General features: G+C 51.6%; 1 protein-coding gene across 11 annotated transcripts in view; it reads left to right on the top strand.

The window, feature by feature from the left end:
• The window catches only part of P4HA2 (prolyl 4-hydroxylase subunit alpha 2), a 79643-nt gene that overhangs the window by 27611 nt on the left and 24151 nt on the right, over positions 1 to 27881 (top strand). For 2 of the 11 annotated variants that reach the window (XM_030869679.3, XM_070045184.1), the window contains exons 1-8: positions 9182 to 9307; positions 9852 to 10112; positions 18161 to 18260; positions 18869 to 18965; positions 19253 to 19404; positions 22385 to 22522; positions 25991 to 26230; positions 27515 to 27708. In XM_030869679.3, coding sequence (XP_030725539.1) covers positions 10077 to 10112; positions 18161 to 18260; positions 18869 to 18965; positions 19253 to 19404; positions 22385 to 22522; positions 25991 to 26230; positions 27515 to 27708 — 957 coding nt within the window. In that variant the 5' untranslated portion in view covers positions 9182 to 9307; positions 9852 to 10076. Of the gene's footprint in view, positions 1 to 9181; positions 9308 to 9411; positions 9522 to 9848; positions 10113 to 16885; positions 16975 to 18160; positions 18261 to 18868; positions 18966 to 19252; positions 19405 to 22384; positions 22523 to 25990; positions 26231 to 27514; positions 27709 to 27881 lie in introns of those variants that run through there. The other 9 variants (XM_070045187.1, XM_070045185.1, XM_070045186.1 and 6 more) reach the window with 9 other exon arrangements.

The following is a 27881-nucleotide window of genomic DNA, read 5'->3' as shown; positions in this document are numbered from 1 at the left end:
TAGAAGGCTTCTGAGTCCTCGGGCTGAGTGATCCAGTGTGAATGCCCTTCTAGAGCAGATGGGCCTGGCTGCCCTTCAGTATAGCCAGGGCAGCTCAAAGACAGTCCTGAGGCTGAGTAGGTCACTGAGCCAGGCCCTCAAGTGTAGGCTGCAGGCAACTTCCCCAAAGTCCGTTTCCTCCCTCTGGCTGACCATTTCTTGGTACTCCCCATTGGTTGAATCTAATCAAGAGTCACACGGCAGGAGCACCTGTTGATGTCATCCATATGGGTAAGCAGCCAGGAGCACAGAGCAAGGGAAGGGAGAGAGACAGGGATCTGAAGGAGCCAGCAGAAGCCATCCAACACAGACGATGTCTGCGAAGTGTTAGGTTACACTTGGTACCAGGAGAACGCTCCCTCCATTAGCTGCCCTATTACAGAAGCACTTGGAGCATCAGGGGAACCCAGATGAGGATTGCCCATTCCTTCTCCTCTGGCCCCTCTCTTTAAAGGAATTATCTCAACAGGAGCCATGATATTCTAGGTACGTTCAGAGTCCTGTCAGTGGCCTCCCCCATCTCCTTACCTAACTTCACTGCACTACTGACCCTTGGTTTTTCTTTAGGCCTATTGGCTCCTATGGCCTGAGTCTCCCCCAAGGCTGCAAGTCAGCTTAATTGGATGTGAAGGGCCTTGGTCACCCATGGCTGAATAAGGGGTTTGGGACCCTCCCAACATCCTCCCTGCCTTTCCCACCACTAGAGGTCCCAGCATTGGAGGCATTCCTTATGGCCTGGTAAACATCTCTATCTGCCCCAGTTGCTCATGATTATGCAGTTCTAGGCAAGGGTCCCAGTTAAACCTTGGCAGCTTGGAGGGGTAGAGCATGGGATCAAGAACTCAGGAGCTTTTTCAGCAAGGCTGGGACTGCTCCTTTGACTGGGTGGCCCATGGTGGGCTCCATGCACCCTCTGCTGGCCATCCTCATTTTTGCAGATGCAGCTCTGGGCAGGACCAGAGCAGCAGAATTCTCCCAAAGGGTTTTGAGGCCCCATGCATCTTAGCCCAGGGACACAGATAACTGCTATTGTCCTGGGATGGAGTAAAGATAAAACCCCAGGTTTTGATGAAGGCAGGGTGTCAGCCTGGCCTACAGATATTGGGTGACTGTTGGGATGAGGGAAAAACGCTTGCTTCCAAGACTGTTGACGCATGATAGTGTCTGATGGCTAGACACTGTGGGAAAGCCATGTCTCCGCCTTCACCATCTGGATCACTCCCTCTTCAGCCAGGGAGATACGCTGTCCAAGTCATCACTGATCCCTTTGGGGGTGTGATTTCTGCAGATGATGGAAGTGGACATCTTTCTGTTTCCAAGCCTCAGCTGACTGGTTCAAGGTCAGGGATAAGGTCAGATTCTGTTTCAAAGTTAATATTAAGTTGTGAGAGAGAGTCAAGCTTAAAGGCAGAGCCAGAGTACAGATCACAGAACCTCCTCCTCCTCATGTGAGAGGCCAAGTTCCACAGGCTTGTGCATGCCTGCACATCCCTGTGTTGCATGTGTGTGTGTGCCTGCGTGTCCAGTGGGTAAAGATTCTCCTACCAAAGGCTGTGGCCAAGTCATTCTGTCTTTCAGCACTAGAGGCACAGGGATCATCAAGCTTCTCACAGGTTCATGCAAATGATGGAGACAGGAAAAAATGTAGAAAACCACAAAAAAGAAAATGTAAGTACTAAATGCTAGCAAATATAACATTATGTCATGGAAACTAGTTAACTGTGACTCAGCCATGTTCTTACTGGGGAAGTATAAAATGTACTTATATGAGAGGTGGGTGTACTGCAGTGTGTTTGATGTGGTGTGGGGTAGTCAAGGCGTCCAGAGGAATGAGTGCCTTGGCCTTCCTGTGGTGGGTCAGAGTCCTGGGCAGTGTCCCTCGGGCAGAGGACAGGGCTCACCAGTAAGTTCAGGTGACTGTGTCTACTCAAGGGGCTGGGGGAGAGTGAGAGCCACAACCAGAGCTGATACAGGCAGGATAGTTGAGAACAGGAGACAGCCTACAGGAGTTGGGGTCCTTAAGGCCTTATCGAAAAGGGTGACCCAGGATCCTATGATTATGTGGAGGTAGATGTACCAAATCATATGGTGATTTTTTACAAATCAGCAAAGAATATTCCATTTGCAATTCACTTTATTTCCATCTACTGGTAAGTTGTAATAAATAATCAAATTTACAATGTCTGTGATGTGGATGGAGCCCCAGGCTTGTGCAGCACAGAAGTTGCACAACTTGACTGGGCTAGGGTCACTCATGGATGGATATCCATCTCATTACAAAAAGGATATAAGGCTCCTTAGAAACATGTAGTACTAGAGCAGAAATACATTCATTTAAAAATAGGAGGGGGGGACTTCCCTGGGGGCGCAGTGGTTGGAAATCCACCTGCCAATGCAGGGGACACGGGTTTGAGCCCTGGTCCGGGAAGATTCCACATGACGCAGAGCATCTGAGCCCGTATACCACAACTACTGAGCCTGCGCTCTAGAGCCCGCAAGCCACAACTACTGAGCCTGCGTGCCACAACTACTGAAGCCGGTACATGTAGAGCCTGTGCCCCACTACAAGAGAAGCCACTGCAATGAGAAGCCCACGCACCGCAGCGAAGAGTGGCCCCCGCTCGCTGCAACTAGAGAAAGCCCGCGCACAGCAACGAAGACCCAATGCAGCCAAAAATAAATAAATACATTTACCCCCCAAAATAAATAATTAATTGATTAAAAATAGGAGGGGGAAATGAAGCACAGGGAGAGGAAGGGTGATGTTAGTAAGTTAGTGCCAAGACCATCATTAACTGGGTGGTTACCTTGTTGTAGAAGGAGCCTCACGACTGAGGAAACCAGACGCTGTGATTAGGATTCCATGTCAGTCTAAAACTCCAAAGGGTGCTGGTGTGTTCTCTGGGGGTAACCAACTTGCTCCCCATTCTTGTGTTTTCTGAGGGCTGCCACTGATTTCCTTTAGCAGGGCCTGCTTTGCAACGGCAGGGCTGAGGGAGCCAAGGGTGAAAAGACCTCATTCTGGATGTGAAGTAGGGCCTCATCCCGAAGAGGGAGTGCAGAATGGGGAGCAGAGCATTCAATAAATGTTTGCTGAATAAATGAATGGACATAGACTTCCTGTTTTACCTCCTTATGAATTCTTAAATCTGCCCCCTTCTTTCTCTATGCATTGCCATTCCCTACTTCAGATCACCATTCAGCCGTCATGTAGACTTTGCACCAGCCCCGTCCCCAGTCGTTTCCAGGCTCTGCTCTTCCTTCTCCCCCTTCCCCGACAGTAGGCAGGCGGGGTGCTCTTCCTGGATCCCAAATGGGATCCGCTCCTCCCTAGCTTTCCCTCTGGGGTGGCTGCTCCCTGCCCTCAGCATGACATCCCAATCCATTTTGGGGGGCCCACGAAGGATGATCTGCCCCGGGACCTCTGCAGCCTCACCTCTCGCTTCTCCTCTACCCTCTGCTCTACTGGCTTCCTGACATTTTGACAAGGCCTGCAAAAAATAGTAAAACCACTGAACGTTCAGCCTTTTAAACAGTAGCTAAGTCAGATGTCCAATAACTATCCCCACTCTCACCTCCTCCTCACCCATCCCTAATCCCTACCCAGCCCAAGGCTGGGGGAGGAGGGACAGGGATGGGAGTGGGGGTGGGATGAGCTTCTGTGTTGTAATAACAATAATTTTTAAAAACATATTTACACTGTATGCATTAAAATATCAAGATCTGTAAGCACCATACCTAGCTAACTCCTGGCCTGCTGGGTATTTGCACCAGCCCAGAAGTTCCTTGCTCAAGATGGAAGTGGGGAGAGTGTGGTGAGGAGGAAAGCTGAAGTCAAAGCCCACTGACTCGACCCTGAGGGCCTGTCCTGGACTTGCTGCATAACTATGGTTCCCAGAGGCCCTGGATGCCTCTCTCTACCCTGTAATGACAGCCCAGCTTGTGCTGGCTCTGCTTGGGCTGCAGGGGTCCATGGGGGAGGCAGCTGGGAGGGGACTTGTTGACATTCTCTCAGGCCTGCCTCATCTTTTGCATGTGCCAGGTGGGCACTCTGTGGGGACCCACTTGGCCCTGTCCAGGGCTGGCATTGCAGGCTCCTGGGGTTTCTGCCAGATTCTCTGTCTCTACCCCAGTGTCCTACACCAGGCTGTAAGACCAGACTACCTGGCAAGGCCCTATTTCTGAAGCAGTAAGGCCACCACTAGGTGGCCCCACTCAAGCTGCACCCTCTCTCACTGGCCTTGAGTCAAAAGTGCTGGTCAATTGGGACACATCCAGTCTTTTCTTGGTCCCTAAGGGAGGAACCTGGAGGGTAGGGTTGGTCCCAAGGTCCAGTGGACAGTTCTTTGCTGACGGTGCTGAAAGGTACAGATGTGTATGTATAATACCCTTTGCGGCATTCGTTAATCCCGGGAGCCCTGCTCTGGGGAATCCCATGAAGGGACCAGGTGCTCATAAACCCTGGCCAGGCTTCCACATGCTGTGGTAGTTGCCAGGCCCTGAAAGTGCCATCAGCAGTCAGGGAGGCCTCAGTGTCAGGCAGTGGAAGCTGTCCCTTCCTCTTCTCCAGGGCAGGGGTCACAGGTGAGTGGGCGAAGGCAGGAGCAGGGTAAGCTGAGGATGCCTCTGTTTAGAGGGAGAGCCTGCACCACACCTGCCCTCCCATTCATCCAGTTACCTGTCCATCCAGCACAGATATTTTTGCCATCCTTTTCTGGAGAGATACCAGGTTCTTCTCCTGGGATGAGGGTGGTGGGCAGACAAGTCTAGCCTGCTTTGAGGAGCCATTGGCCAGGGCTGTCACTTAGGGACAGCGTGGGGCTAGGGCTTCATTTGGCAATGCTCCTGGCCAGGCTGGGGTCAGTGGTGGCAGTGCATACCTGATCTTGAGCCTGGGAAGGGTCTCTAAGACTGGGACTAGGCAGGTAGCACCTTCTGTCACCAGTTGGAAATGGCTGGGCGTTTCCCTCCCTGGGTAAGTTTGCTTTGTGGGTCTCTGTTCACCTGCCAGTTTTCCCCACTAGACAGAGCCCTTTGATCTTCATGGTCCCTGAATCCCCAGCCAGGGCCTCAACTGGTGCCCAGCAAATGTTTGTGGAATGAATGCATGAATGAATAGGGTAGAGCCATTACCAGAAGGGAGGTGTGACTTTATTTACACAGTAAATTTGGGGGAAAGGAGTGTGACATGGCTGCTCAAGATGGCTGTTGATTTATTAAGGGACCCAAAATGGGTGTGCTTAGTGAGGCCTGCTGGAGGCCACATTAGTGGAGGATGTTCATTCATTCATTTATTCATTCATTTATTCATGTATTTTTCTTCCCCACTCCCTCTCTAGGTCCTGGATTCCAGACCCTATGCTAGAGCTGGAGACATAGTGGTAAACAGGACAGAAGCAGCCCCCATTCCTAGGAAGGCAAAGTGGTGAAGGAAGTAGACATGAGAGTCAGAGAGCCTGCATGAAATTCATCCACGAGGAGCTATGGGGTCTATGCAGGGACCTGGCTCAGGCTTGGTCCAAAGGGAAAACCTTTTGGAGTGTTCCAGACAGGAAGAATGACACAGTCAAAGGTCAGGGAACTGAAAAATGCCTCAGGTGCTGGAGCATCAAGTTTGAGGCTACACATGATAAGAGAGGCCATCAGGGCTGTATAAAGGGGATTGGCAACCTTGGTGAGATCTGTGTCTATCCTTGTGGCAGGGACACCTTTGAGAGGTTCTATGTATGGAAATGACATGATCAGAATCACACTGTTAAAATATCACTCTGCTTGTGGTGTGAAATAAGGATGGAAGGAACTGAGTGAAAGCTGTGGGCCAGGATGGACCGTCCAGGTAAGAGATGGTGGTGTCCTGAATTTGAGCTGTGGCTACAGGAATGGAGAGCAGTAAATGGATTGAGTGATCTACTAGGTAAGATCTACAATGGGGGAATGTGGTGGGGAAGAAAATGGAAATGACCAGGAGATGTTGATTCTGCTTCCTGAGATATGGGAAATGCTGGGGTGGAAGGAAGTGTGGGCGGTGTGAGGTAGAGTGTGGGGAGATAATGAGTTCACCCATCAAGTGGCCTCAAAGAAAATGCTATGTGGGTCTGGAGTGGGCCTGGGCTGGAGAACTAAGAGCCAAGGATTTATAAGGGGCCCAGGAGCCCCTGGAGGGCATGAGGGCATGTCAAGTGTAGTAGGTTGAATTGTGGCCCTGAAAAGATATGTCCATGTCCTAATACCTGGACACTGTGGATGTGACCTTATTTAGAAAGAGGAATTTTGCAGATGTAATTTAAGGATCATGAGGTGAGATCATCCTGATTACCCAGGTGAGTCCTAAGTCCAATAAGTATCCTTATAAGAGACAGAAGAGGAATAGAAGCAGACACTGAGGAATGAGTGGGGTCCAGGACTCTGAGGCTCTGTGGAGGCTTTAGTCAGAACTTTGGCTATGGTTTTGTGGAGCAAGGCATTAAGGAGACACCCATCCCTTCACATAATCATGAAATATTTATTGAGTCCAGTTCTGTCGTAGTTGCTGAGGATGTCACGATGGACAAAACACACATTGTTTACGTACACCCAGGCCAGTGGTGTGTGTGGGGGGAGGGGGGCAGACATGAATCAAACAAACATTCAACTGTGGCAAGTGTTAGGAAGCATGTAGGACATGAGAGGCTGTTATAGGAGATTTTGACCTGGCCAGGGAAGTGAGGAAATTCCCTCTGGGAGGACCTGGAGGATTTAATTGGGGAGGAGGGACATTTTCCTAGACAGAAAGAACAGCATGTGAAAAGGCCTGGGAGTGGAATGGGGAGGGAGAATGACCATTTAGAGGGACTGGAGAGGAATGTCAGTGTGGCTAGAGGAGTGAGCAGGGACCAAACCATGCTGGGCCTTATAGGCCACTTTCAGGACTTTTCCTAAGAACAATGCAATTTCGAAGCTGAGAGTGATGGGTTCAGATCTGCATTCTGAGGAGGTCACTGTGGTTGCCGTGTGGAAGAGAGACGGGAGGAAGTAAGAATGGAGGGGGACAGTCAGCCGGGAAACTGTTGCAATCATTCAAGTGAAAGAGGATGGAGAGAAATGAATGAATTAGAGAGGGATTTAGGTGGTAGAATTGAATGGACGTGGGATATGGAAGGACAGGGTTTGGGGGCGGGGCAGAGGGAAGTGCTGAGGGTGATTCCCAGGCTTCTAGTTAGGTAACTGGTGGTGGTGCAGGGGGCCGGGTGGCTCCCTCAGTGAAGCAGGGAATATGAGAGGTATGGGGGTGGGGGAAGGGGAGAGAGCATGAACTCAGTGCTGGGCACATTGTGATTGAGGTGCCTGTGGACACTCAGCGGAGGCGTAGACTCAGCAGCCATTCATACGCGTCTGGAGCTCAGGAGTCAGGGCAAGGGTAGAGAGAGAAATTTGTGTCATCTGTGTATAGGAAGAAATTATAGAAAGAGGAGAGGAAAGTAGAGTGCCTAGGCCTGAACTCTGAGGAACCCCCAACCTTTATCGACTAATGGGGAGAGAGGGAAAGGCGGGTGAGCTGGGGGCGAAGATGCCTGGGCAGAGGTGGCCAGAGAGGTTAGTGGCAACCGAGGGAAAAAAGTGTTCAAGGGAGACAGTGGCCAAACACTGCTGGGGTGTCAGGTGCTGCTGGGGGCTTTGGCAGATGATTACTGAAGAGTGGCTGTTGAATTTAGACTTGGAGGTTATAGAGAGTTTGTTGAGATCTGGTTTGGTCTTGTCGGGAGGCCAGAAGGCCCACTGCAGGGTTCTGAGGGGTGGGAGCAAAGTGAGGACAGACTGCTCTTTCGGGGAATTTTGCTGTGGTTGAGAAGGAGAGAGACACTGCAATAGTTGGTGGGGTCTAATGAGGGTTTTGTTTCCATACTAGAGACCTGAAAATATTTACAGGTCAAGGGATGTATCCATTTAAGGAGAGGAGGTTGAACATTCAAGTGAGAGAAGGGATGATTCACAGGGCAAGCTCCTGAGAAGGGGGAGAGGATGGGAGAACCTGAGCAGACTGAGAGAGACTCCTGCGGCATAACAGGATGTAGCAGAGGCAGGAAGATTTCTGTCTGGTTTTAGTTGAGCTCTGGGGAGGTCAGCTGGTGGCTGAGGAAGGGCAGAACAGTGGCTCATTCTGTGTTTTATGTGTCTTGTGTGTATTTTTCTGCGTGTTCATGCCTTCCCCAGGTCTGGGCTGCCAGCCTGGATGGTGTGCCATAGGGAATATCCCCACACTGGACTGGGCAGAGGCTGAGCACCTCCCATTCTGGCCTAGCTCTCTGATGAGATTCTCAGACACTGTTTCCCCTCATTCATGACTAGGAAGGTTCACAGAGCAGGCGTGGGAACCTGCTTGGCGGCCAGGGATTCCTCTAGCCCAGGTTGAGATTTGCAGCATCCCTGCCTTCACTCCCTCCCAGCCTGGATTGGCTGAAAGAAGTGTCTACTGTTTTTGGCCCATGTTGTATGTAAGGGCTTGGGGAAAACGAAGGTTAGATCCAGGGTGCCCCCCCTTCCCCCCCCCCCCCACGCCCCCAGGAGGAGTGTCAGATCCAGGAGCTGGGGACAGTCTGAATCCTTTTGGGAGCTTGGCCCTGGGGGTGGATGCCAGGTCTCCAGTCTTCTTAAGGTCCTTCTCCACTGTCCCCATCCCTGAGAATCCAGCTCCTGGCCCGGGTGACCCCACCCCCTGTAACCTGATGGTGGTGATGATGGGGAGGCAGCAGTAGGAGCCGTGTATACAGCAGGACCACCGAGGAAATGGGCATGAGCTGGGGCCAGGGTAGCTGGCCAGCAATCAGGGTTCCCCCCCCCCCCCCCCGGCAGCACCGGCTTCAGGATCGGGTCGTGGGCCCCTCTCCAGCCGCCCAGGGGCCAGGGAGGAGGGCGGGCCGAGTCCCACAGGTGCGAGCGCCAAGGAGAGGCGGGCGCGGTGTACGTGCGGCGAGCGGCGGGCGGCATGAAGGGCGCGAGCGGCGGCCCCAGGCCCGCTCCCGGCTTCCGCGCGGCCGGGCGGCCTCGGCCTTCCCGGGGGTCGCTGTCTGCGGTGGTGACCCCTGGCCGAGGCTGTCTGGGCGCGGAGCCAGGGGCCGGGGGCGGGGGAGCGGGGGAGCGGGGGGCGGGGCGGGAGGTGGGGACGTGGCTGCCGGTCAAGCGGGCGGAGCCCGGCGACGGCGGGAGGTGGAGCCGCCGAGGGAGGAGGGCCCGAGCGAGCTGGGTGCCGCCGCGGGAGGTTCTGGAAAAGCCGGGAGCAGCGCGTGTCCGGGTGAGCGTCCCGCGCGCCCGCCCCCCGGGTCCGCAGCGGAGCTCGGGCGCGGGCCGGGGTCGCCGGTTCGAGCCTTCTGCCCGCGCGGGGCTGGGAGCTGGGGACCGGGCGTCGCGCCGTACGGGCCGCAGCCCCGCGACCTCCGCTCTGTTTCTACACCCGTGTGGGTTCCTGTCCCGCCGCCGCGTCGCCTCCCCGAGCTCAGGGTGGTGAGGTCAGCCGCACCCTTCCTTCCAGTCCCCTCGGGGCGGCCGGACCTGGCGGGCAGCGTGGCCGCCCCGCCTGTCAGGCTCCCGGGAAGGGGCGGCCTGGCCCGAAGGCTGCCAGAGGTTGGAGGCGTAGGCAGGGGCGCCGGGCAGGCCCTGAGGGGCCGCTTAGTATTAGGGAGGTCCACCATCCTGCCTCCAAAGGGCTGGGAGTCTGCGGCCATGGCCCCGCTTGCTGCCCATTGAGACAAGCTGTTGGATGAGAAAGTTTTGTTTTTGTTTTCCTTTCCCCCACCTCCAGACATCCTTTTCTAACCTGCATGGTTTTGCCTCAGCAGGCGCGGAGACTTGTAACTAGTTAATTAATTCAACAAACGGACCCTTCTGCGTATCAGAAACTGCGAGGAGTTGCTAGCCCAGTGGGGCAGGCAGACTGGAAGACCAGGAAAGGCCAGGCCCCGGGCAGTGTGGTGAGTGCTGTGCTGGGAAGGAGCACCGGACTGTGGGTACTTGGTAGAGGACAGGATGCTTCAAGCCAGAGGGCTTCCTGGAGGAGGTGACCCATGAGCTGGAGTGGTCAGATGAAGGCAGAAGAAAGGGTAAGCCGGACAGAGGAACAGCGTGTGTGAGTGGAAGCAGACCTGGGCACTCTAGTGGAAGCAAGGTGATGGGGGAAGGGACACTTTAGGGAATAGCTGCCCATGGACCCTGTCCAAAGAGCTTCAAGTGAGAGGACAGTGCCTGGTATCGTGCCCTGTATGTGGAGGATGCTCAGTGAACCCTTGCACCATAAACATGGATCAGCATAAACCCTCCTTCTTCAGGGCAGAGGCCCCTGGCCTCTGTTTTCTAATCTGACACCTTTAAGGTGGTGTAGAAGAACATCAGAGCCCCTCCCAAGGCTGAGACTGGTGTCTTCTGCTGTAGAGTGACACCTAAGGCTTGTGCTGCTTGATGTAAACCATCTGAAGCTTAGCAACCTCAGTGCTTTTGCAAGAGATCCTGGCCCTGAGAGCAGGAGTTGGGGAACATTGCTTTGTAGCTTAGGGCATTCTCAAATGTCCCTGATTTTGCAGAGATCCACTGTCCACCTAAGAATTTATAGAATGGTTTTGCAAGCTGCTGCCCGTATCACATCTGGGATAGCAGGTTCCATGATTTAGTTCTCCGTTAAATGAACCATGGTTTCCTTTGGCTTGTGCTTAAACAGCCCCTGAAGCTTCCAGGGTGCAGTCTCTCATTTTATTCTGGGCCTCAAGGGCCAGCCTCTCTGTTCAGTTCTCCCTACTTATAAAACGTTTGGGCTTTGAATCCTTTTATCCTGGGTATCATTTGTAGACGGCCAAGCCCACGCGCTGTGTGGCCCAGCCAAGGAAGCCACGTAGCAGAGTTGGAGTGTGTTGGCTGGGGGCCTCATCCCAGAGATGCTGTCATAGTGGGCCACCCTAGTGCTCTGAGAGGTCAGCAGGCAGACATGGTGGCGACTGAGTATTGTCTGTGGCTTGTGATAGGCCCTTCTACCCTGTCCAATGCTCTGAAATGGGTGTGCCCAGGAGAGTGCCTACTTTGTCACTGGTTTAGCCTGGCCACAGCCAATCTCTGTTCATTCCTGGAGTACCTCCTGTGTGCTGGGCTTCTGCTTAAAGTGTACCTGGGGCTGGAATGAGGGAGGAGGGAAAGGAAGCAGTGGCGGTGGCACTGTCCTTGCCCATGGGTGGCTCACAGTCTCTCTGAGATTGCTGTTTCACGCTGGCAGGTGGTCATGTGCCAGGGAGGAGCTCAGAGTGTGAGTGCTCGTGAGAAGGGGAGACCGCATGGGTACAGCCCTGAGGAATGAGTGGGGTGAGAGAATCGGGGGTCTGCTCATTTCCTGAGAGAACCTCCCTTTTTGACTCTGCCCTCCCACATCCTTGGGAGGGTCTGAGACTGGATGGAAGACCTTGGCCAGTGTGTGGCCACGCTGGCTGTAGTGTGCATTGGGCTGGCCGGTGTGTCCCTGGCTCCTGGGATCTCTCAAGAGTTTAATTCTATGCAGATGGAAGTTGGCAGGAGATGCTGTGATGCAGGCACGTGCAAGCCCAGACAGGGTGCTGGAGTGAGAGTTAAGCTTTGAAAACGTTGCTCAAATCTAGCAGTTTGAACTTTTGAAGGGCACCAGGATGGGACATCAGTCTGTTCTTGAGCAGAGAGGGCTGGTGGCTCCTGTGGTCTCTGGGGTTAGAGCTGGAAATGTGGAATGAGGGATATAGTTTTTATTCTCAGAAGGAGCAGAGGAGCATGAAAAGTCTGGATTAGAGACCGAGGAGACCTAGGTCTTGGAGACCTAGGAGAGAGTGTTTGTTCAAGTGGTGTCATTGCAGGGCAGAGGATTAAATGTTTGGGTAGTGAGTTCCCCAGCTCAAATAGGATGTGAGCCTGATCACAGACCAGCATCTGCTCTAGACCTTTCATGAAGTGCTTGCTAAAACATAGCCTGCTCTGTACCCGGCATTCCTGAGGGCCCAGGGTGTGGCCGCGATCCTGAGGCCTGGTACTTGTAGGAACTCGGAGTGAGCAGGTCAGAGACGTAGAAATACGTGAGATTCTAGAGTATTGGTCCAGTCACCTGTTTTTGCCAGAGAACTTTCCTTCCTTGCTGAGAGTTAGAGCCAGTGATAGACCAGTTTTCAGAGTTATTCCCTGATGGTCAATATGTTGCATTACGCCTGACTCCACCCTCTGCTGAATCTCTTAACACTCCTGGGACATGGAGTGTTAAGAGATTCAATTTCTGTCTTGTTTTCATCTTCATTGTCCCCTAGACTGGACCTCCTTTCTCTCCAGGGATCAGCTAGGAAGCTGGCTGCTTCAGGTCTATTCCTCTAGTACCCTTGGTGCTCTTGACTGGTATAAGTTGTGCCTGGTGCTAGGCTGCCCACTGACATCTGTCATCTTATTCAATCTTGAAAACAGCCCTATGATATGCAGATTCTATTATTTTAACTGTTAAATAGATGGGAAAACTGAGGCTCAAAGAGACCCTGTAACTTGTCTAAGTCCCCAAAGCCTGGAAGTGATTGTGGAGCTAAGCTTTAATTCTGGGGGTCTCTGACCCCAGGGTGGGTGTGCCTCCCTACTAGACTGTACTGTCTTGCCCTGATCTGGGCCATTCGGTCATTTGTGAGTGCTGTGGTGTCTGGGCAGGAGTGACTGCTCACTTGGACTTGAAGCACCATGTTTTTGTCTTCTGGGTCCATGTTGCTGTCTGCCGTCTGGTGGGATCCAGCCACGGACGTCATGAGGCTGCTTTGTGAACCACAATAAAGTCCTTGACCTGGCCAGGCCTGTTCTGCTAGGCCAAAGTGTGGCTCCTCCTTTTGGGAAGTCCTTGTGCTATAAGACAACAGATGTTACTGAGTAGGATTGAAGGCAGCAATATATAGTAGAAAGTATGTTTTGGATTTGAGTCTGGGCTCTGCCATTAATTTCCTGTAGCATGTGAGGTGTGCAGGAAACTCTCAGTCTCAGTTATGTATCTTATATATCTATATCTGAAATGGAGATGATTATCTAGTTTACAAGGTGTTGGTGAGGATTAGATGGTAGAAATGAAAGATTTTTGGAAACATGAATAGTGGTTATCTTAGCCTAGAAAACAGAGCCCAAGGCAGAGCTTAAGTACTTAACGCTTTGTTAGAAGGTACGGTTGTGGAGTAGCAAGGGTAAGGGAAAATAAAAGTGAGGTCGAGAAGGAGGCGAAGCATATACAAGGTGGTGCATTAGCAAGCTGGCCAGTCTGCACAGAGATACACTAGTTGCTCAGCCATGAAGGACATCTCTGGGTGAACTCTTCAGAAGCCCCGTGCTGCAGAACAGTTTCTCAGTGAAGGCCTGGAGAGGGAATTTATCTGCTGACGTCCTCTTGTTTCTGTCCTTCATTAGTCACAGTTGCCCCAGGAGGAGTTAATTCCCCCATGCTCACTCCTCAGTTGCACTCCCAGGGCCCCTGGGGAGGTCAGCGTGGTGCTTCGCTGAAGTCTGGAAGTAGCAGGGAGAGTCAGAGATTTGGGGACTGCACAGTCTCCTTCACTGGGTCTGAGGCAGAGCAAGTGGCCCAGGGCCCAGAAGGCAGGTGAGGCCAGGAGAGTACAAGGTGGTATATCAGATGCATCCAGTATAGTGGTGTGTGGATTTTATTCTTTCCTGTAGTTCCTTATAAGGTAGTCTTACCTGGACTGCCAAGTCTTTGCCAAGACTGATTGAAAACCCAACTGGCTTTTGCATGTTGGTTTATACAGCCTTTTCTGCTACTTAATTGTCTAGTTACTGAAGCAGGAGACTTTGGAGTTTTGATGGTACCCACGTGGGAAGTACAAGTCAACATGTCCAGGTACTGGATAGAGAAATTACGGTCAGCCCTCCATATCCGCAGATGCAAAACCTGTGGATACGGAAGGCTGGCTGTACTACACCTATTATATAAGGGACTTGAGCATCTGTGGATGTTGGTATCTGCGGGGCCTCCTGGAACCAATCCCTTGTGGATACTGAGGGACAACTGCATAAGGATAGGTATGCATGCACATCTAGGCTTTGTTAGGTTCTCAGTGAAGGAGAATGTTTTTCATGTGATGTGGTAGTTGAAGGTATGAAACCTGGAGTCATGAGATGGGGCTGGAGAGGGCAGTAGGGCCAGGTCACGCAGAGTCAAAAAGTCCCTTAGGGCTAAGTAATTTGGACTTTGTCCTGAGAGTAGTGGAGAGCCTTTGGAGGGTTCTTAGGGAGAAAGAGACCAAATGAGGAGCTGTAGTAACCTGTGATGGCTATTTTGTAGAGCAGAGGTGGGAGGGAGGCCACGTAAGATGAGAGACCAGTGCAGGTAGGGGCCAGTGTAGCTGCAAGAGGGACGTAGGGGTGGCTCAAATCAGGGTGATGATTGAGGCATGACATCAGGTAGGGAGAGTAGGGTGCCGCCCATGCTTCCCTGAGGTGCCAGTGAGAGCAGCTTATGGGCCCAAATGGACAGCCATGTGCATAGGTAGGTAGGGCCTCCTGGAGCCTCTGTTGAACTCTTCCTAGGTTGAGCACGCAGGTCCTCTTGGCTCTGCCATTCAGAGTTGGCCACACTACTGGGAGGTAAGACCGCTGCGGGGAGCCCTGTTCAGGCTCATTTTGCCCCTTCACAGAAGGCAGGCAGCCTCTTGTTCAGAGCTAAGCCAGACAAATACATTGTTAAAACTCAAGCTGTTGCATTTGGGTTGCAGCTGGGAGCTTGGCAGAAGTTCCTGCCTGATGAGGTAAGGGGAGAAGCTAAGGACACTGCTGGTTTGCAGTTGGAAACATCTTTTCATGGTTATTTGGCCAGGTTGTAAACGTCCTTTCCAAAGAGCGGGCGTGCTAAGGCCTGTGATTGTATGTCTTGGAATTGTCCTGTGCTTAGAAATAGTGTCGGTCGCCTGGTGGGTGATTTATTGTCACTGGGGTGTTGGCAGGCTTTGGAGGACCTCCCTGTGGGGGTCCAAACTCAGGCTGCTGGGCCGCTTTGGAGTCCGTTTGAGAGGGCCTGCTTTGTTTTCTTTTCATTTTAAATATGAAATATATTTTAAATTTCCCATAGAACTCCTTGTGGAAAGATTAGGAAATAAAGTAAACATAAAGAGAAAAATAAAATGATTTCACCAATATACAACTAGATTTCTGACTCTCTGCTTGCATATATATGCAGGTATGTAAATTTCCATATATAAACATTTTTCCTTATAAAAATGAAATCACAGAGTATATCTTGTTTGGGAGCCTGCTTTTCTCACTTAACGGGATGCTTTGATCTTCTCTCAATGTTAATGTGCCCACAGTGTCCATTTTTACACAATCCATAACAATCCACTGTTTGGAAGAAATGTAACATCTTCTGTTGTTACAGTTTCCTGGAATGAACAAGTCTGTGGTGAGGGTTTTTTTTTTTTTTGCTGTTGTTGTTGGGCCAGACTTTGTTCTGAACTTGGGATGCAGCTCAGAAAAAACTCAGTATTGGTTTTCTGTTCAGACTTGGTGATACTTTATTTTCATAAAAGGGGCCTCAATGTTGTCCATTTCTAGGCCTATTCAGCATGGATTTCTGAGGGTTCCTGGAGGGCTTTTGACAGCACTGGACACTGGTGGGGGCACTGGGCAGGCATACATGCTCCCACTTATTCTGTCATAAGCAAGCTCTGGGTATAGGTATGAGATGGGATGGGGGGCATGTAGGTGGTTGGCTTTTCCCATTCTGTGGCACACAGTCTTTCTTGGAGACTGCCTCCTCCCAGCCTGACCCTGATTAGATGGCCTTTTGTACACCTAATACAAATTAGTGTTCGGGGGCTCAGGATCAGGAGAAATAGGCTGGGACTCTAGTGTACCTTTGCCTGGGGTGGCAGTGTTGATTGTGGTGGTCTGGGGGCTGCGTGGGAGCGCCTAGCTCTCTGGACCAGCAGGGTTGTCATCCCCCTCCTCCATCAGAGCAGGACTTCGTAGGCTCTTGGTCAGCCCAGAATCCCATCTGTGATTCTTTGGGCTCTGCCTCCAGGCTGGGATTCGTCGATAGGCTCAGTCTAAGCCAGATAGCACATTCCAGAGAAATGACAGCTGGTATTCATGTAATGAAGGAACTTGGCTGCTTTTTCCTGAGTGCTGTAAGGCATGAACCATGGGCAGTATCACCAGGGTGACTTGAAAGGAACAGAGAGTCTTCTCCCTCCCTTAAATTTGTTACCTGATCTCTGAATGGGCATGCCGCTGCAACTGGTGACGGAACAGGGGACAAACGCTGGTGCCCCCCAACTTCCAACCGTGTTTGGTCTGGTCTCCTGCCTGGGCACTGCTCTCCCATCACCCCAGCCTGGTGGGTAGTTGGCTGATGCCTCATTGTCCACAGATACAGCCTCCTGGCTCTGGGTTTTTACTGTTCCCTCCCTACACACATACAGAAGGTGTTCTTCTGAGCTGATGCAGCCTCCTGAAGTACAAGGAGCAGACCCTAACCCTGTGAATGGGTCTTATGTAAGCAAGAAGAGAGGCCTTCTGGAATCCCAGGGTGGAGATGTGGTATGCTGAGACCTGGGAGCAGATCTGTGGCTGGCAAAAGGGGGATCTGGGCTTTACCTTGGGGCTAGGCTGGGCCGTCTCACCTCTTCTCGGTGACTTGCTTTCATCTGCTGCTCTAACTTTATAATGGATCCCTTAGCCCATACTCCCTACCCTGCAGTAGGTTGTGGGCTGAAGGATCTTGTTCTGTGTATCTCTGGGCCCCTGACACCTAGGGTATTGATGGGCATGATGTCAGCTCTGCAGACATTTGGCAAGGGATGAACAAATGGGGACACTCACTTATTCTCTCCTCTTCCTCATATAGGAACCCGTTTGAGGGTGGGGGTCGTGGTTGGGCTTCTCTGAGCCTAATCTGGAACCACAGTGGATTGGAATTTCTTCTGAAAGGGTGAGGTGAGGAATGGTGGGCGTGACTGTGCATCTAATCATCGCAGGCAAAAAACCGCTGAGCTGGCGTTAGCTCAGACTTAGAATTCTGTGAGATAAGGCTTACATTTTGGAGAGAAAGCATTTGTATTTCCTTTATAGTCCTTGTTTTCTCTCAGTAAATTTCCAGTGGGGCTTGGCTGAAGTAGAGCAGGAAGAGGAGGGACTGACAGAACTGGGGCTTACGTGGGTGCTGTTCCTTCAGCGTGCTCCAGGCTGCATGGCTGAGCTTGGAGATGATGTCCAAAGTCTCCATTGTGTACTTGGGTCCACGGCCAGTGGGGCTTGCCCCATGGTGTGCCTGCTGCCTTCAGAGCTGGGTCTCGCTATTTCTAGGCTGATGAGAAGACAGCAGCTGGCCTCTTACTCATGTCAGCAACCCAGCCTGGCCTAAGGTTTTGGCCCTGTGTGGCCGATTCATTTTTGTATCCCGAGTGCGTAGCTCAGTGCCTGGCATATGTGGGTCTTTAGTAAATATTTGCGAATGGTGATTCTCCATGAGGACAGTGTCTTCCAAGTAGCTCACTGCAGGAAGAGCAGTGTCTGCTCTAACTGTGGCCAGGTGCAGACCAGCAGGGAGCAGTCTGATTTCTCTTCGGGCTCACCATCTGCTGTGCACCTTATTTTGGGTGTGGGTCCCCTGGGGCATATTGTGTCAAGTTCTCTTTCTGTCATTGTCTCTCCTGTACTTTGTCTTCTTGTGGGCAGGGACTGTGTGTTACATCTGGGTCCTCAGCACCTGGCACTGTCCTCACACCTGTGTTGGAAGGAAAGACAGAAACAGAGAAGAGGTCTGGGCCAGAATCTTGAACTGACAGACTATTAGACCCAGAGGTGACTGTCGTCCACGGCCTCCACCTCCATTCAGCCTTCCCGTGCTGTCAGTGGTTACCAGAAGTCGAAAGGCAGAGTCTCTCCCAAGGGCACTTGGCCTCCCAGAGCAGGGGACAGAATTAAGCATACATCTCTGGTTCTATACCCTGGCATCTTTCCACTGGTGGTCCTGAATATTTTCCCTGGCTTCTGTGTGTTAGGTCAGGATTTTGGCATGTTTGAATGTGTGTATATATGTGCACATGTGTATGTGTATCCTTACTTAAGTTGCTTTTTACCATTGTTGATCTAATGACTACTATCACTGAATGCCTTGCAGACACTGCCCTCTGTGACCATGAAACTCTGGGTATCCATGTTGCTGGTGGCCTGGTTTGGTGTCCTGGGCTGTGTGCAGGCTGAATTCTTTACTTCTATTGGTATGTGCCAACAGGACTGTTGTCTACCTGAGCAATCCTTGGCTCATGTGCCAGGGAATGTCACTGCCTGAGGCCTGTTCTCATTCAGGGTGGGAAGGCCTCATCCACTGGTTTTGACCAGATCTGGGGAGAGCTGCTGTTTCCCCCTCTGAGCCCTGATGACCTGGATGTCCTTCCTGGGAGCCAGCTGTCTCAGCTGAGCCTTCACCCTGGGTAGTGCAGGCTGCTCCTGGGCTGCCTGGCATTTCTGACCAACTTTCTCCTGGACTAGAGAGTAGTTCTGAGCAGAGAAGCCCCCAGGATGTCTGTGTCCCATAACATGACCCAACTGGGTGGCAGTGGGAGAATGAGATTTGGGGTTTCTTCCTTAAGGTGTCCTCAGTGCACTTAACATTCCCTTGGAGCCTCTGCCTCTCTCTTCCTGAAGCGGGGGGCCAGGACCATACGAATGTCTAGGCCTCCTTTAACTCTAGGTCCCCATGATCCCAAGAGAGTTGATATGCCCTTGGCCCAGGGGGCTGGCCTCTGTGCTGATGTTTTGTGCCTCAGGTTGGGAGCTGGATGTCCCTCATCCATTTCTTACTGGCCCTTTTTTCTCTCCCTTGCAGGGCACATGACAGACCTGATTTATGCAGAGAAGGACCTGGTGCTGTCCCTGAAGGAGTACATCTTGGTGGAGGAAGCCAAGCTCTCTAAGATTAAGAGGTGTCTAATGTCTTAAATCCCCACACCCACCCTGAGCCAACCCTCCTCCCCTGCCCCACCCCCCACCCCCAGAACCCATCCTGGGTGCCCATAAGAGGAAGCCCTTGAGGAGGCAATGTGGGGCTGGCCTGGAGGTTACTTCATGCCAGTCTCCCAGAGTAGCTAAGTATGTGGGCTAAGGACTCACTGCTTTTTCCTTTTTAAATAGAGACCCCCTGAATCTCACCAGGAAAATTACCATAGGTCAAGATCCGTGTGTTAACCTTCCTTTTTCTCTGGTTCCACAGCTGGGCCAACAAAATGGAAGCCCTGACCAGCAAGTCAGCTGCTGACCCTGAAGGCTACCTGTCCCACCCTGTGAATGCCTATAAACTGGTGAAGCGACTAAACACAGACTGGCCTGCGCTGGAGGACCTTGTCCTGCAGAACTCAGCTGCAGGTGAGGGACAGTGAGCAGGTGGTTGGGTGAGCCAGTATGTGTGTGTGCTGGCACCTGGGGGGTGTGGGTCTGAAACTGTCCTGGGTCGGGGTGTGCACGTGCAGTGTGTGAACGTGCAGCCTGCCAGTCCAGTGGCTGTCATCTCTGTGGGGACCTGGCAGTTGTCTGTCCTTGCTTTTAATATGTTATAATAATCAATTCTTCGGGATTCCCTAGTGGTCCAGTGGTTAGGACTCCGAGCTTCCACTGCAGGGGGCACGGGTTTGATCCCTGGTCAGGAGCTAAGATCTTTCATGCCGTGCTACGTGGTCAAAAAAAAAAAAAAAATCAGTTCTTGCCTTTTCCTAGTGTTTTTGGGTCCCTTTTTTTTTTGGTAGTGACTTTTTTCTAATTACGCTTTAGTAATACATATTTATAGAAACGTTGGAAAACACAAAAACAATCATATAAGAAAATTACAGTTCTTAATCCAATTGCCTAGTGATAATCACTGTTAAAATTCTAGTCTTTTTACACATGTATATACATTTAAAAAAATGGAATCATACGTATATATCGTGGAATGCAAACTTACTTGCTTCGAGGGACCAAATGAATTAACAAAAGTAAGATAAGTGGGCTAAGTGGTGGGACCAGTGCAAGCTGGGGAGCACGGGCCTCACCTAAATTCATTCCCATTCATATCTTTTATTTCTTTTCTTTTTTTTGCGGTACACGAGCCTCTCACTGTTGTGGCCTCTCCCACTGCGGAGCACAGGCTCTGGACGCGCAGGCTCAGTGGCCATGGCTCACGGGCCCAGCCGCTCCGCAGCATGTGGGATCTTCCCGGACCAGGGCACGAACCCGTGTCCCCTGCATCGACAGGCAGACTCTCAACCACTGCGCCACCAGGGAAGCCCACCATTCATATCTTTTAGAAAGAAAACATTATCTGTTGGCAGATTTGTGACATAAGCATATACTGTTTTCCTGAATTTTTCAGCTTCTCTATATGTCCTTTAAATGTCCTTCTGCAACGTGGTTTTAATGGCTGGACAGTAATATGTCATACTGGTGTAGTGTAAAACTGGTCAAGTCAGTGGATGTGGAATTGTTTCCAGATTATCAGCAATCTTACTCATATCTTTATGCCCATCTCTGATTATTTTCTCATGATAAATTCCTATAAGTGGGATTTGCAGGTTAGAGTATGAACTTATTTAAAGCTTTAACTGTGCTTAGTCTTTTACTATGGTAGTACTTTCTATGCTCTGATATTTTCCTCTTAGCAGGAGATGGTGGGGCAGGCCTGGAGGTGGGCCCTTCTAATTCCAGCCTTGAGCCCAGCCCCCCTGGACTCACTGTCTCTTCTCCCTGAGTTGGAAGTGCTGATTAACTTCAGACTCATCGTTGTCTCTCGGGGGCTGAGGCGTTTTAGCCCTTATGGCCAGACTGGGCTGGGCTTGGCTGGGAGCAGGGTGGCCTCCGGGCAGGGATTGGTGAGCTTAGCCGGGCGGAGCTGTGCCCAGTGAGCTCACTGCCTCCAGAAGCCACGGCTGCCTTTCCCAGACCCTGCCTCCCAGCCTGAGCCTGTAGCTCAGAACTGGCTGTCCTGCCTGCAGTGTGGGAGAATAAGCCTGCCCATATGATCTTCTGTTCTCAAGTCTTGTTCTTCATACCCATCCCCCACCGTCAACATCTGGTTCCTCTGGAAAACCTTATAATTACCCGGAGGGAGACAGGACAGCCCCAGACAGCAATACGTTGTTTTCACCTCTTTCTTTCAGAGTTCTTTCCCCTGAAATGGGGAGAGGGGGAGGCAGGGAGACATGCTAACAATGTGGCTTTTTCTGGAAGCATTTTTTTCCCCTGGATTGTAAACTCATAGAGTCCCTGACCATGCAGCCGTGAGGAAGACAGGGTTGCAGCATCTTGGTCCCTGGGTCCCCAGGCAGGGCTACAAGTGGGTGTTTGAGCCTGAGGTCGTGAGAGTAGGTGGCTATGGGTCCTGCTGCTCTGGGGAAGAGGCCAGAGAAGAAATGGCCTTGGACTTCCCCTACTAATTCTCAGCTTATGAGCACAACTGAAGCCTCTGAATCAGCATGGGAGGGCCTGGCCTCCACCTGGAGTCCTGAGATTGCAGGAGGTGTATATCTTGCTTTACAACTAGGACTTGGAGTCCCCAAACAGCTTCCTTGGGTGCTTCTGTGCTCAGGGGCTCTCCCAGGCTCCAGGCTGTGGTCTTGAGCACCACAGTTGGGGAACTCATGCCCTGAGCTCATTGTGGGTCTGAGTGGTAGGAGTGCCCTAGTAAGCAGAGCAAGGCCCAGTGTGGTCTCTCAGGGGAACCATGCCGGGCTTATGCAGCCCCACCTAATACTGACCTTGGTCAGATGATTCTCCAGTCCCTAATCTTGGCGTGGGGACAGCACCAAACACCTCCAGGACTGTCATCATCACCCTTCTGGATGATAAGGGCCAGTGGTCAGTAATGAGTGGCCAGCTGGGCTCTCTGAGTTGACCACTTCTGTCCCTTGGGCTGTTCAACCTGAGATGTAGGCTAGGAATCTGTGATTACCTGGCCAGGCTAATAATCCTGGATCAAGGTTTTCCATGTGATTTGTTTTCCACTGAGTGGTCAGCAAGTCCTCCCTGAGTCCTTTCCTGTGTCCCTGTCAGTTACCCTCACTGTCCTCTTTTCCTTCTATCTCCACGCCAAGACTCTCAGATTCCCATGTGTTAATTAGTGTTAGGGGGCCTTTCTCTTCAGTTCCAAATGAGCAGCACAGGCAGTTGGTACAGTGAGGAGTGAGAAAGGGGAGGTCTCCCTGGACTGGAGCCATCAAGGAGGGCTTCCTGGAGGAAGGGGAAACAGCCTTTGAGGGAAGGGGCAGGGAGATTGCACTAGCCAGAGACCCTCCGCTGGGTGCCTGTCTGGTTCCAGGTGGAATTCTATCCCTGGACCAGGGTAACCTTTTGTTCTCACTCTCTCCTTTGGAAGGCTTTATTGCCAACCTGTCAGTGCAGCGACAGTTCTTTCCCACTGATGAAGATGAAACAGGAGCCGCCAAGGCCTTGATGAGACTTCAGGACACATACAAACTGGACCCAGACACAATTTCCAAAGGCGAGCTTCCAGGTAACTCACCACTCCATGCAAAGCCTGTCCAGCCTGTGTGTCTGCTGTGGTGTATGGACAAGGATGGAGCCACTGCTGACTCATGGTCTCTACGCTCAGGCTCACCACGACCTCTGGCTGTAGTTCTTTCTTAGGTTTCCAGTTGCTGTCAGTCCTCTATTCCCATGACAACTGTCTCCCCTCAGCCCCTGCCCCACCACCTCCCTCCGGTATTAGCCCAGGCCTGTCCTCTCTCAGCTCAGAGAATGCCGAGGTTGCTGCTCAGGACCTCCTTGGTCTCTGTCCCCAGGGCACCACTCAGGTCTGCATCCGCACCCACTTCTATTCCCCACCCTCCGATTTCATCTTGCCTAAGACTGATCTCTGGATTCATTGCCCCATGTCCTGTGTGCCCTCAGTTACAGTCTCTGCCCCTGTTCATTCTGTGTCCACCTCTCTGGACTCTTCTCCACATGCTCTGTTCTTGCTTATCTAACAAACCACTCCCTCAGGATCCAAGGTCCTTTTGAGTCTCTGCTGCTGACTGATTTCTTCTCCCTCCTGGCTAGGCAGCTGGAGAGTCATCCACACTCTTTCTGTACTTCCTTGGTTCCTATGTCCTCTTGAACACGCAAAGTCTGGCATCTTTCCCCCGCCATTGGCCAATCCTGCCCCTGCAAGGTCACCAGTGGCTACTTGGCTGGTAAAGCCAGTAGACAGGTTTCAGGCAGAATGTTCTTTAGCTCTTCAGCAGCATTTGGCACACTGATTGCCCCATTCTTCCTGATAGTCTCCCCTCCTTTGAATGCTGGGGCACTGATCTTGGCTGTTTCTCTTTTGGCTCCTCTCTCTCTCATTTTTTTATAGGCCCCTTTTCAATTCGGTTGTCTGCCTCAGTATGTTTATAAGAAGACGTGTTGGGGTTTGGGGGCTATTAAAGGCCAGTAAACCCAGGGATTCAGTTAGACTCCATTAGACCTTGGATGCCACCTCACCCGTGGGGACCCTGTAGGAGGCACAGTGGAGGGAATCACGGTGAGGGGGAGGGATGCACTGTGTTGCCGGCTGGTCAGGGCCTGGAGCCTTGGTACTGAGGAGTCCAATGAGCCAACAGGAAGGAGTGTAGACTTCTCCTTAATCCTCACTCAGTCAGATTTTGGACCAAGCCAGGCAATGAGGCCAGAGAGAGAAGGTGACTTGGGGCACCTGCAGGATATTTTCACCCTGTAGCTGTGAGAATGGTTGGTGGGAAGAGAGAGCCAGGCATTGACCTTTTACATTCAGTTAACAGACCCGTGCATATCCTGGAGGGGAAATGAGGGGTGGATGGGAGTTGTTCCCCAGGATGCCACCCCTACCTGGTGTCTCCCTAAGCACCTTCTCCAAGTGAGCCCAGCCATTTCCATCACTTGAGGTATCACCTGTACATGGATGACATCCAGATCTGTGTTCCCTGTCAGGGCTTGTCTTCTGAGCTTTCAACCAGTGCAGGCAAATGGCTGTGGGACATCTCTACTTGGATGTTCCTTGGACTCCTTAAAATTCACGTGTCCCAAACTGAAATCCTCATCCCTTTTTGAACTGTCTACTGTCTTTCCTCCTTACATCAGCAAAAAGCACTCCATCCACTGGCTGCTCTGGATTCTACCTCCCTACAATGTCTTTTGTACTTGGAGGCCCTAACTCCAGCCTCATGGTCACTTCTTTCTCAACTGGATTATTGAAATATTATTCTAATTTATTGTATACCTCCAGCTCACTCCTTAAAATCATCCTCCATGTGGTCTTAAGCACATATCTTTTTACATGAGTTCCTGATCACAATGCTTAACTTTTAGGGCTAAACCAAATTCCTCTTAATGTGTGGTTTTTGTGGTCCTGTGTGGCACCATCTCCCTGGCTTCCTTGTCTGTTGTACTAAAGCTTTGCCACTGCTCAGCTTCTTTGTTCATCCCACAACCTCTGCAGGAATACCATTACCCCCTTCAGCTGGGTTTCATCACGTGTGATTGCCCTTCAGCCCTCAGCTCTGCTGGCATTCTCCAGGGAACACTCTCTAGGGAGCAGACTTTCAAGTTGGCTTCTGGGAAGGATGCTGAGTGTCTGGGAGCCATTCTTGACATTCTTGGTATCTGTGAGACATGTTGATAATAGCTACTGATTATTACCACTCTGGGGAATCATAGGAGACACTTTCATATGTCGTCTTGTTGAATTCTTGGCGCAAGTCCTCTAAAACTGATGGTATTATCTCTATTTAGAGATAAGGGACTAAGAATCAGAGGGGCTACGTAACTTGTCCATAGTCACACAGTTGTGGGGTGCCATAGTTAGGCCCACACAGACCCTGTTTTGTCCAGCTCACTCAGCTGTGTTATACTGCCTCCATCAGTGTTTAGTCCCTCGGCCTACAGAGCCAGAGATCTGTGGAGGTACGTGGAGAGTGAACAGGGACTCAAGGACCTCCCCACCCCAATCTGTGGTCTGCCTACTAGCTCTGTCTTGTGTTTACTCTCCCCATTTTCCTGTCCCACATTGTCTGTTCCTGAGCCATCACGGCGAGCAACGCTTGGTCTCTGAAGCAGCCAACACATTGCATCAGGGGTTTCATCCTGGACATCTTGGACATCAGGCAGCAAGAGCCTGCTTTGAGGCAACTCTTCCATGTCAGCCATGCCTAGGCTGCTCTTGATGGGATTGTAGGGAAACTCCCTTGCTTTCCAGGGAGGGTCACAGCCTAAACCCTGTATCTCCCCATAGCTTACACGCCACATCTCCTTTTTGACTTGAAACTCTCTTCATGGTCACTTTCCAGCACTGAGCCAACAGCAGATGACCTGTAGTCACAGGACCTGCTGAATTGATCTTCACCAAGGGCCCCACCACCTAGTGGTCAAAGCTGGCACTGCAGTCTTATCTCTTGCTCTCCCTTGGCATCTGTCACATCACTGCTGCTCCTTCTGTTTCTTTCTCAGTGTTATTCACTCTGTCCTTTCTGTATAGGTGGTCTCTGGGGCCCTGGCCTCAGCCACCTTCTCTACTCTTTCCTGACACTATTTCTGGAAGCGATTATCTTCATCCATGGCTTTACCTGCCACCTAAGTTCTGTTTTTTTATATTTAACTTATTTTTCTGACTTCCAGTCTCAAATGGCCAGCTGCCTCATAGACATCTGCCATGTGGCTCACAGGACCTTTATACTTTCCTGAACACTATTCCTTGGGCTTCCTTGGCTCTTCCGTAACAAAGGACCCTTCCCATTTGGGGAGTCTGAAGTTAGGAGGTAGGCTGTGCACCCCAGCCCGAGGCAGGGCCAGCCTGGCTGTGCTTTCCATACTAATGGCCCTTGGAGGAGTGTGGTCTGAAATTCTGGTGGGGCTCTGCTGGGCTGATGCCCCCGACCCAGGGACCCGGGCTCCCTCAATGGGGGAATCTTTCTCCCTAACCCAGAGGCTCTTTGAGCCTGACTATTTGCCTCTCCTGCTGCAGGAACCAAGTACCAGGCAGTGCTGAGCGTGGACGACTGCTTTGGGATGGGCCGCTCGGCCTACAATGAAGGAGACTATTACCACACAGTGCTGTGGATGGAACAGGTGCTGAAGCAGCTCGATGCAGGGGAGGAGGCCACCACATCCAAGGCCCAGGTGCTGGACTATCTGAGCTATGCCGTCTTCCAGTTGGGTGACCTGCACCGTGCCCTGGAGCTCACCCGCCGACTGCTCTCCCTTGGTAAGGAGGTTCTAGGGGAAGGTCAGATGCAGAGGGGGAGGTAGCAGGGGAACTGGTCACCCTGCTGGCCACTACCTGACTGCTCTCCAGGAACTGAGCCAGTCTGACCTGCCGCCTAGCCACTGACTAATGCTTTGCTGCTTTCAGGCGCAGTCCAGCTGTCAGCTAGCTCTTTACCCACTGTAGTTCTGGCTTAGCCCTTGCCCAATCACTGATGGATACACTCAGGCCTATGGCACCCGTGGCCCTACACATGGATTCCTAGTCCATTTCTAAATACGAATCCAGTGCTTCAGCGCATCTGCTGCTATGTAGGGTGGAGCCTATACTGCGTCAGGAATAGCTTGAGAGGCAAGCTGTATTTCAGGGTTGCTGCAGTGACAGTGACCTGACCTGTTAGAGCCCTGAGGTCTAACTGGTGGACTTGCCATGGCTTTGGTGATTTCAGTTGTCCTGTGGGGTTAGACTGAAGGGGATCAAAAGCACTGTGTCTTAAGAACCCATTTGTTCCACCTCTTACTCATATATGGGATATCATAGTCTGAGATTTCACAGACCAGCAAAGACTTCCTTTCACTGCTCCTTTTCATGGGCTTTGGGTCTGAGACCAGCTAGTGTGAATGTCTGTAAGATGGATGTGGGAAGAGAGCTTTTTTGGACTCTGTCGTGTTAGTAAGAGCCTTGTACAGGGAGTCAGGACACCTGGATTCCTCTTCTGAATAACCTAACCTTAATCTGTAACATCTTTGGGCCGCAGTTTCCTCATCTGAGGGGTAGCACAGTAATCCTGCCAAGCTTGCTCCTTCTTGTTGTGAGGCCCACAGGACAAAGGTGTGGGAGTGTCATGTGGCCCTTCTTGCCGCTGGTGTTTCAGCCTGCCTTCTAGCTGTGGCCAGCATGTGATGTCACCAGTAGTGGATGTACTCTAGGGGACGGCTGTAACTAGCACACAGCCAAGTGGGGAGGAGGAGGCAGAACTCTGGCCTGCTTCTCTGGACCTGTGTCCTTGGGACTTCCAGGGAATTCCGGAGGAGAGCCGTGTTGGTGGCTAAGCGTCCCCTGCGCCCCGCTCTTGTTGCTCATTTCTCATCTCTGACCAGAGTAGGGAGAACCTCTGTTGGCCTTTCCTCTACGACCAGCGAACTGTGCTTAGGTGCTGTGGAAGGCAGAATGCTGCGTGCGAGTGAGCTGCTGGGAGAGAAAACCACTTACAGAATAATTTCTCTAAATGATCTAACAGATGTTTGTGGTTTCCTTTTGCTTCTTCTTCTTTGCTTTTTCTAGACCCAAGCCATGAACGAGCTGGAGGGAATCTGCGCTACTTTGAACGGTTGTTGGAGGAAGAAAGAGAAAAAATGTTATTGAATCACACAGAAGCTGAACTAGCACCCCAGGAAGGCATATATGAGAGGCCTGTGGACTACCTGCCCGAGAGGGATATCTACGAGAGCCTCTGTCGTGGGGAGGGTGTCAAACTGGTGAGACACGTGGATGGGTCAGGGCCCAGGCTGTGGACCTAGACTTTGGCTCTGGACAGGCAGATCTGAGGAAGATGTTCCTCTGTCTGTAGGTAGTTTTCTCAATTCTTGGTAGCATCTGCTGAGGCTGACACGTGGGTGTGCTCTGAGGTATAGGACAGGAGACTTGTCTT

This window comes from Globicephala melas, chromosome 3 (assembly GCF_963455315.2).
Source record: "Globicephala melas chromosome 3, mGloMel1.2, whole genome shotgun sequence".
In the NCBI taxonomy this organism is placed as follows: domain Eukaryota; kingdom Metazoa; phylum Chordata; class Mammalia; order Artiodactyla; family Delphinidae; genus Globicephala; species Globicephala melas.
This window is presented reverse-complemented; position numbering and strand designations above follow the sequence as displayed.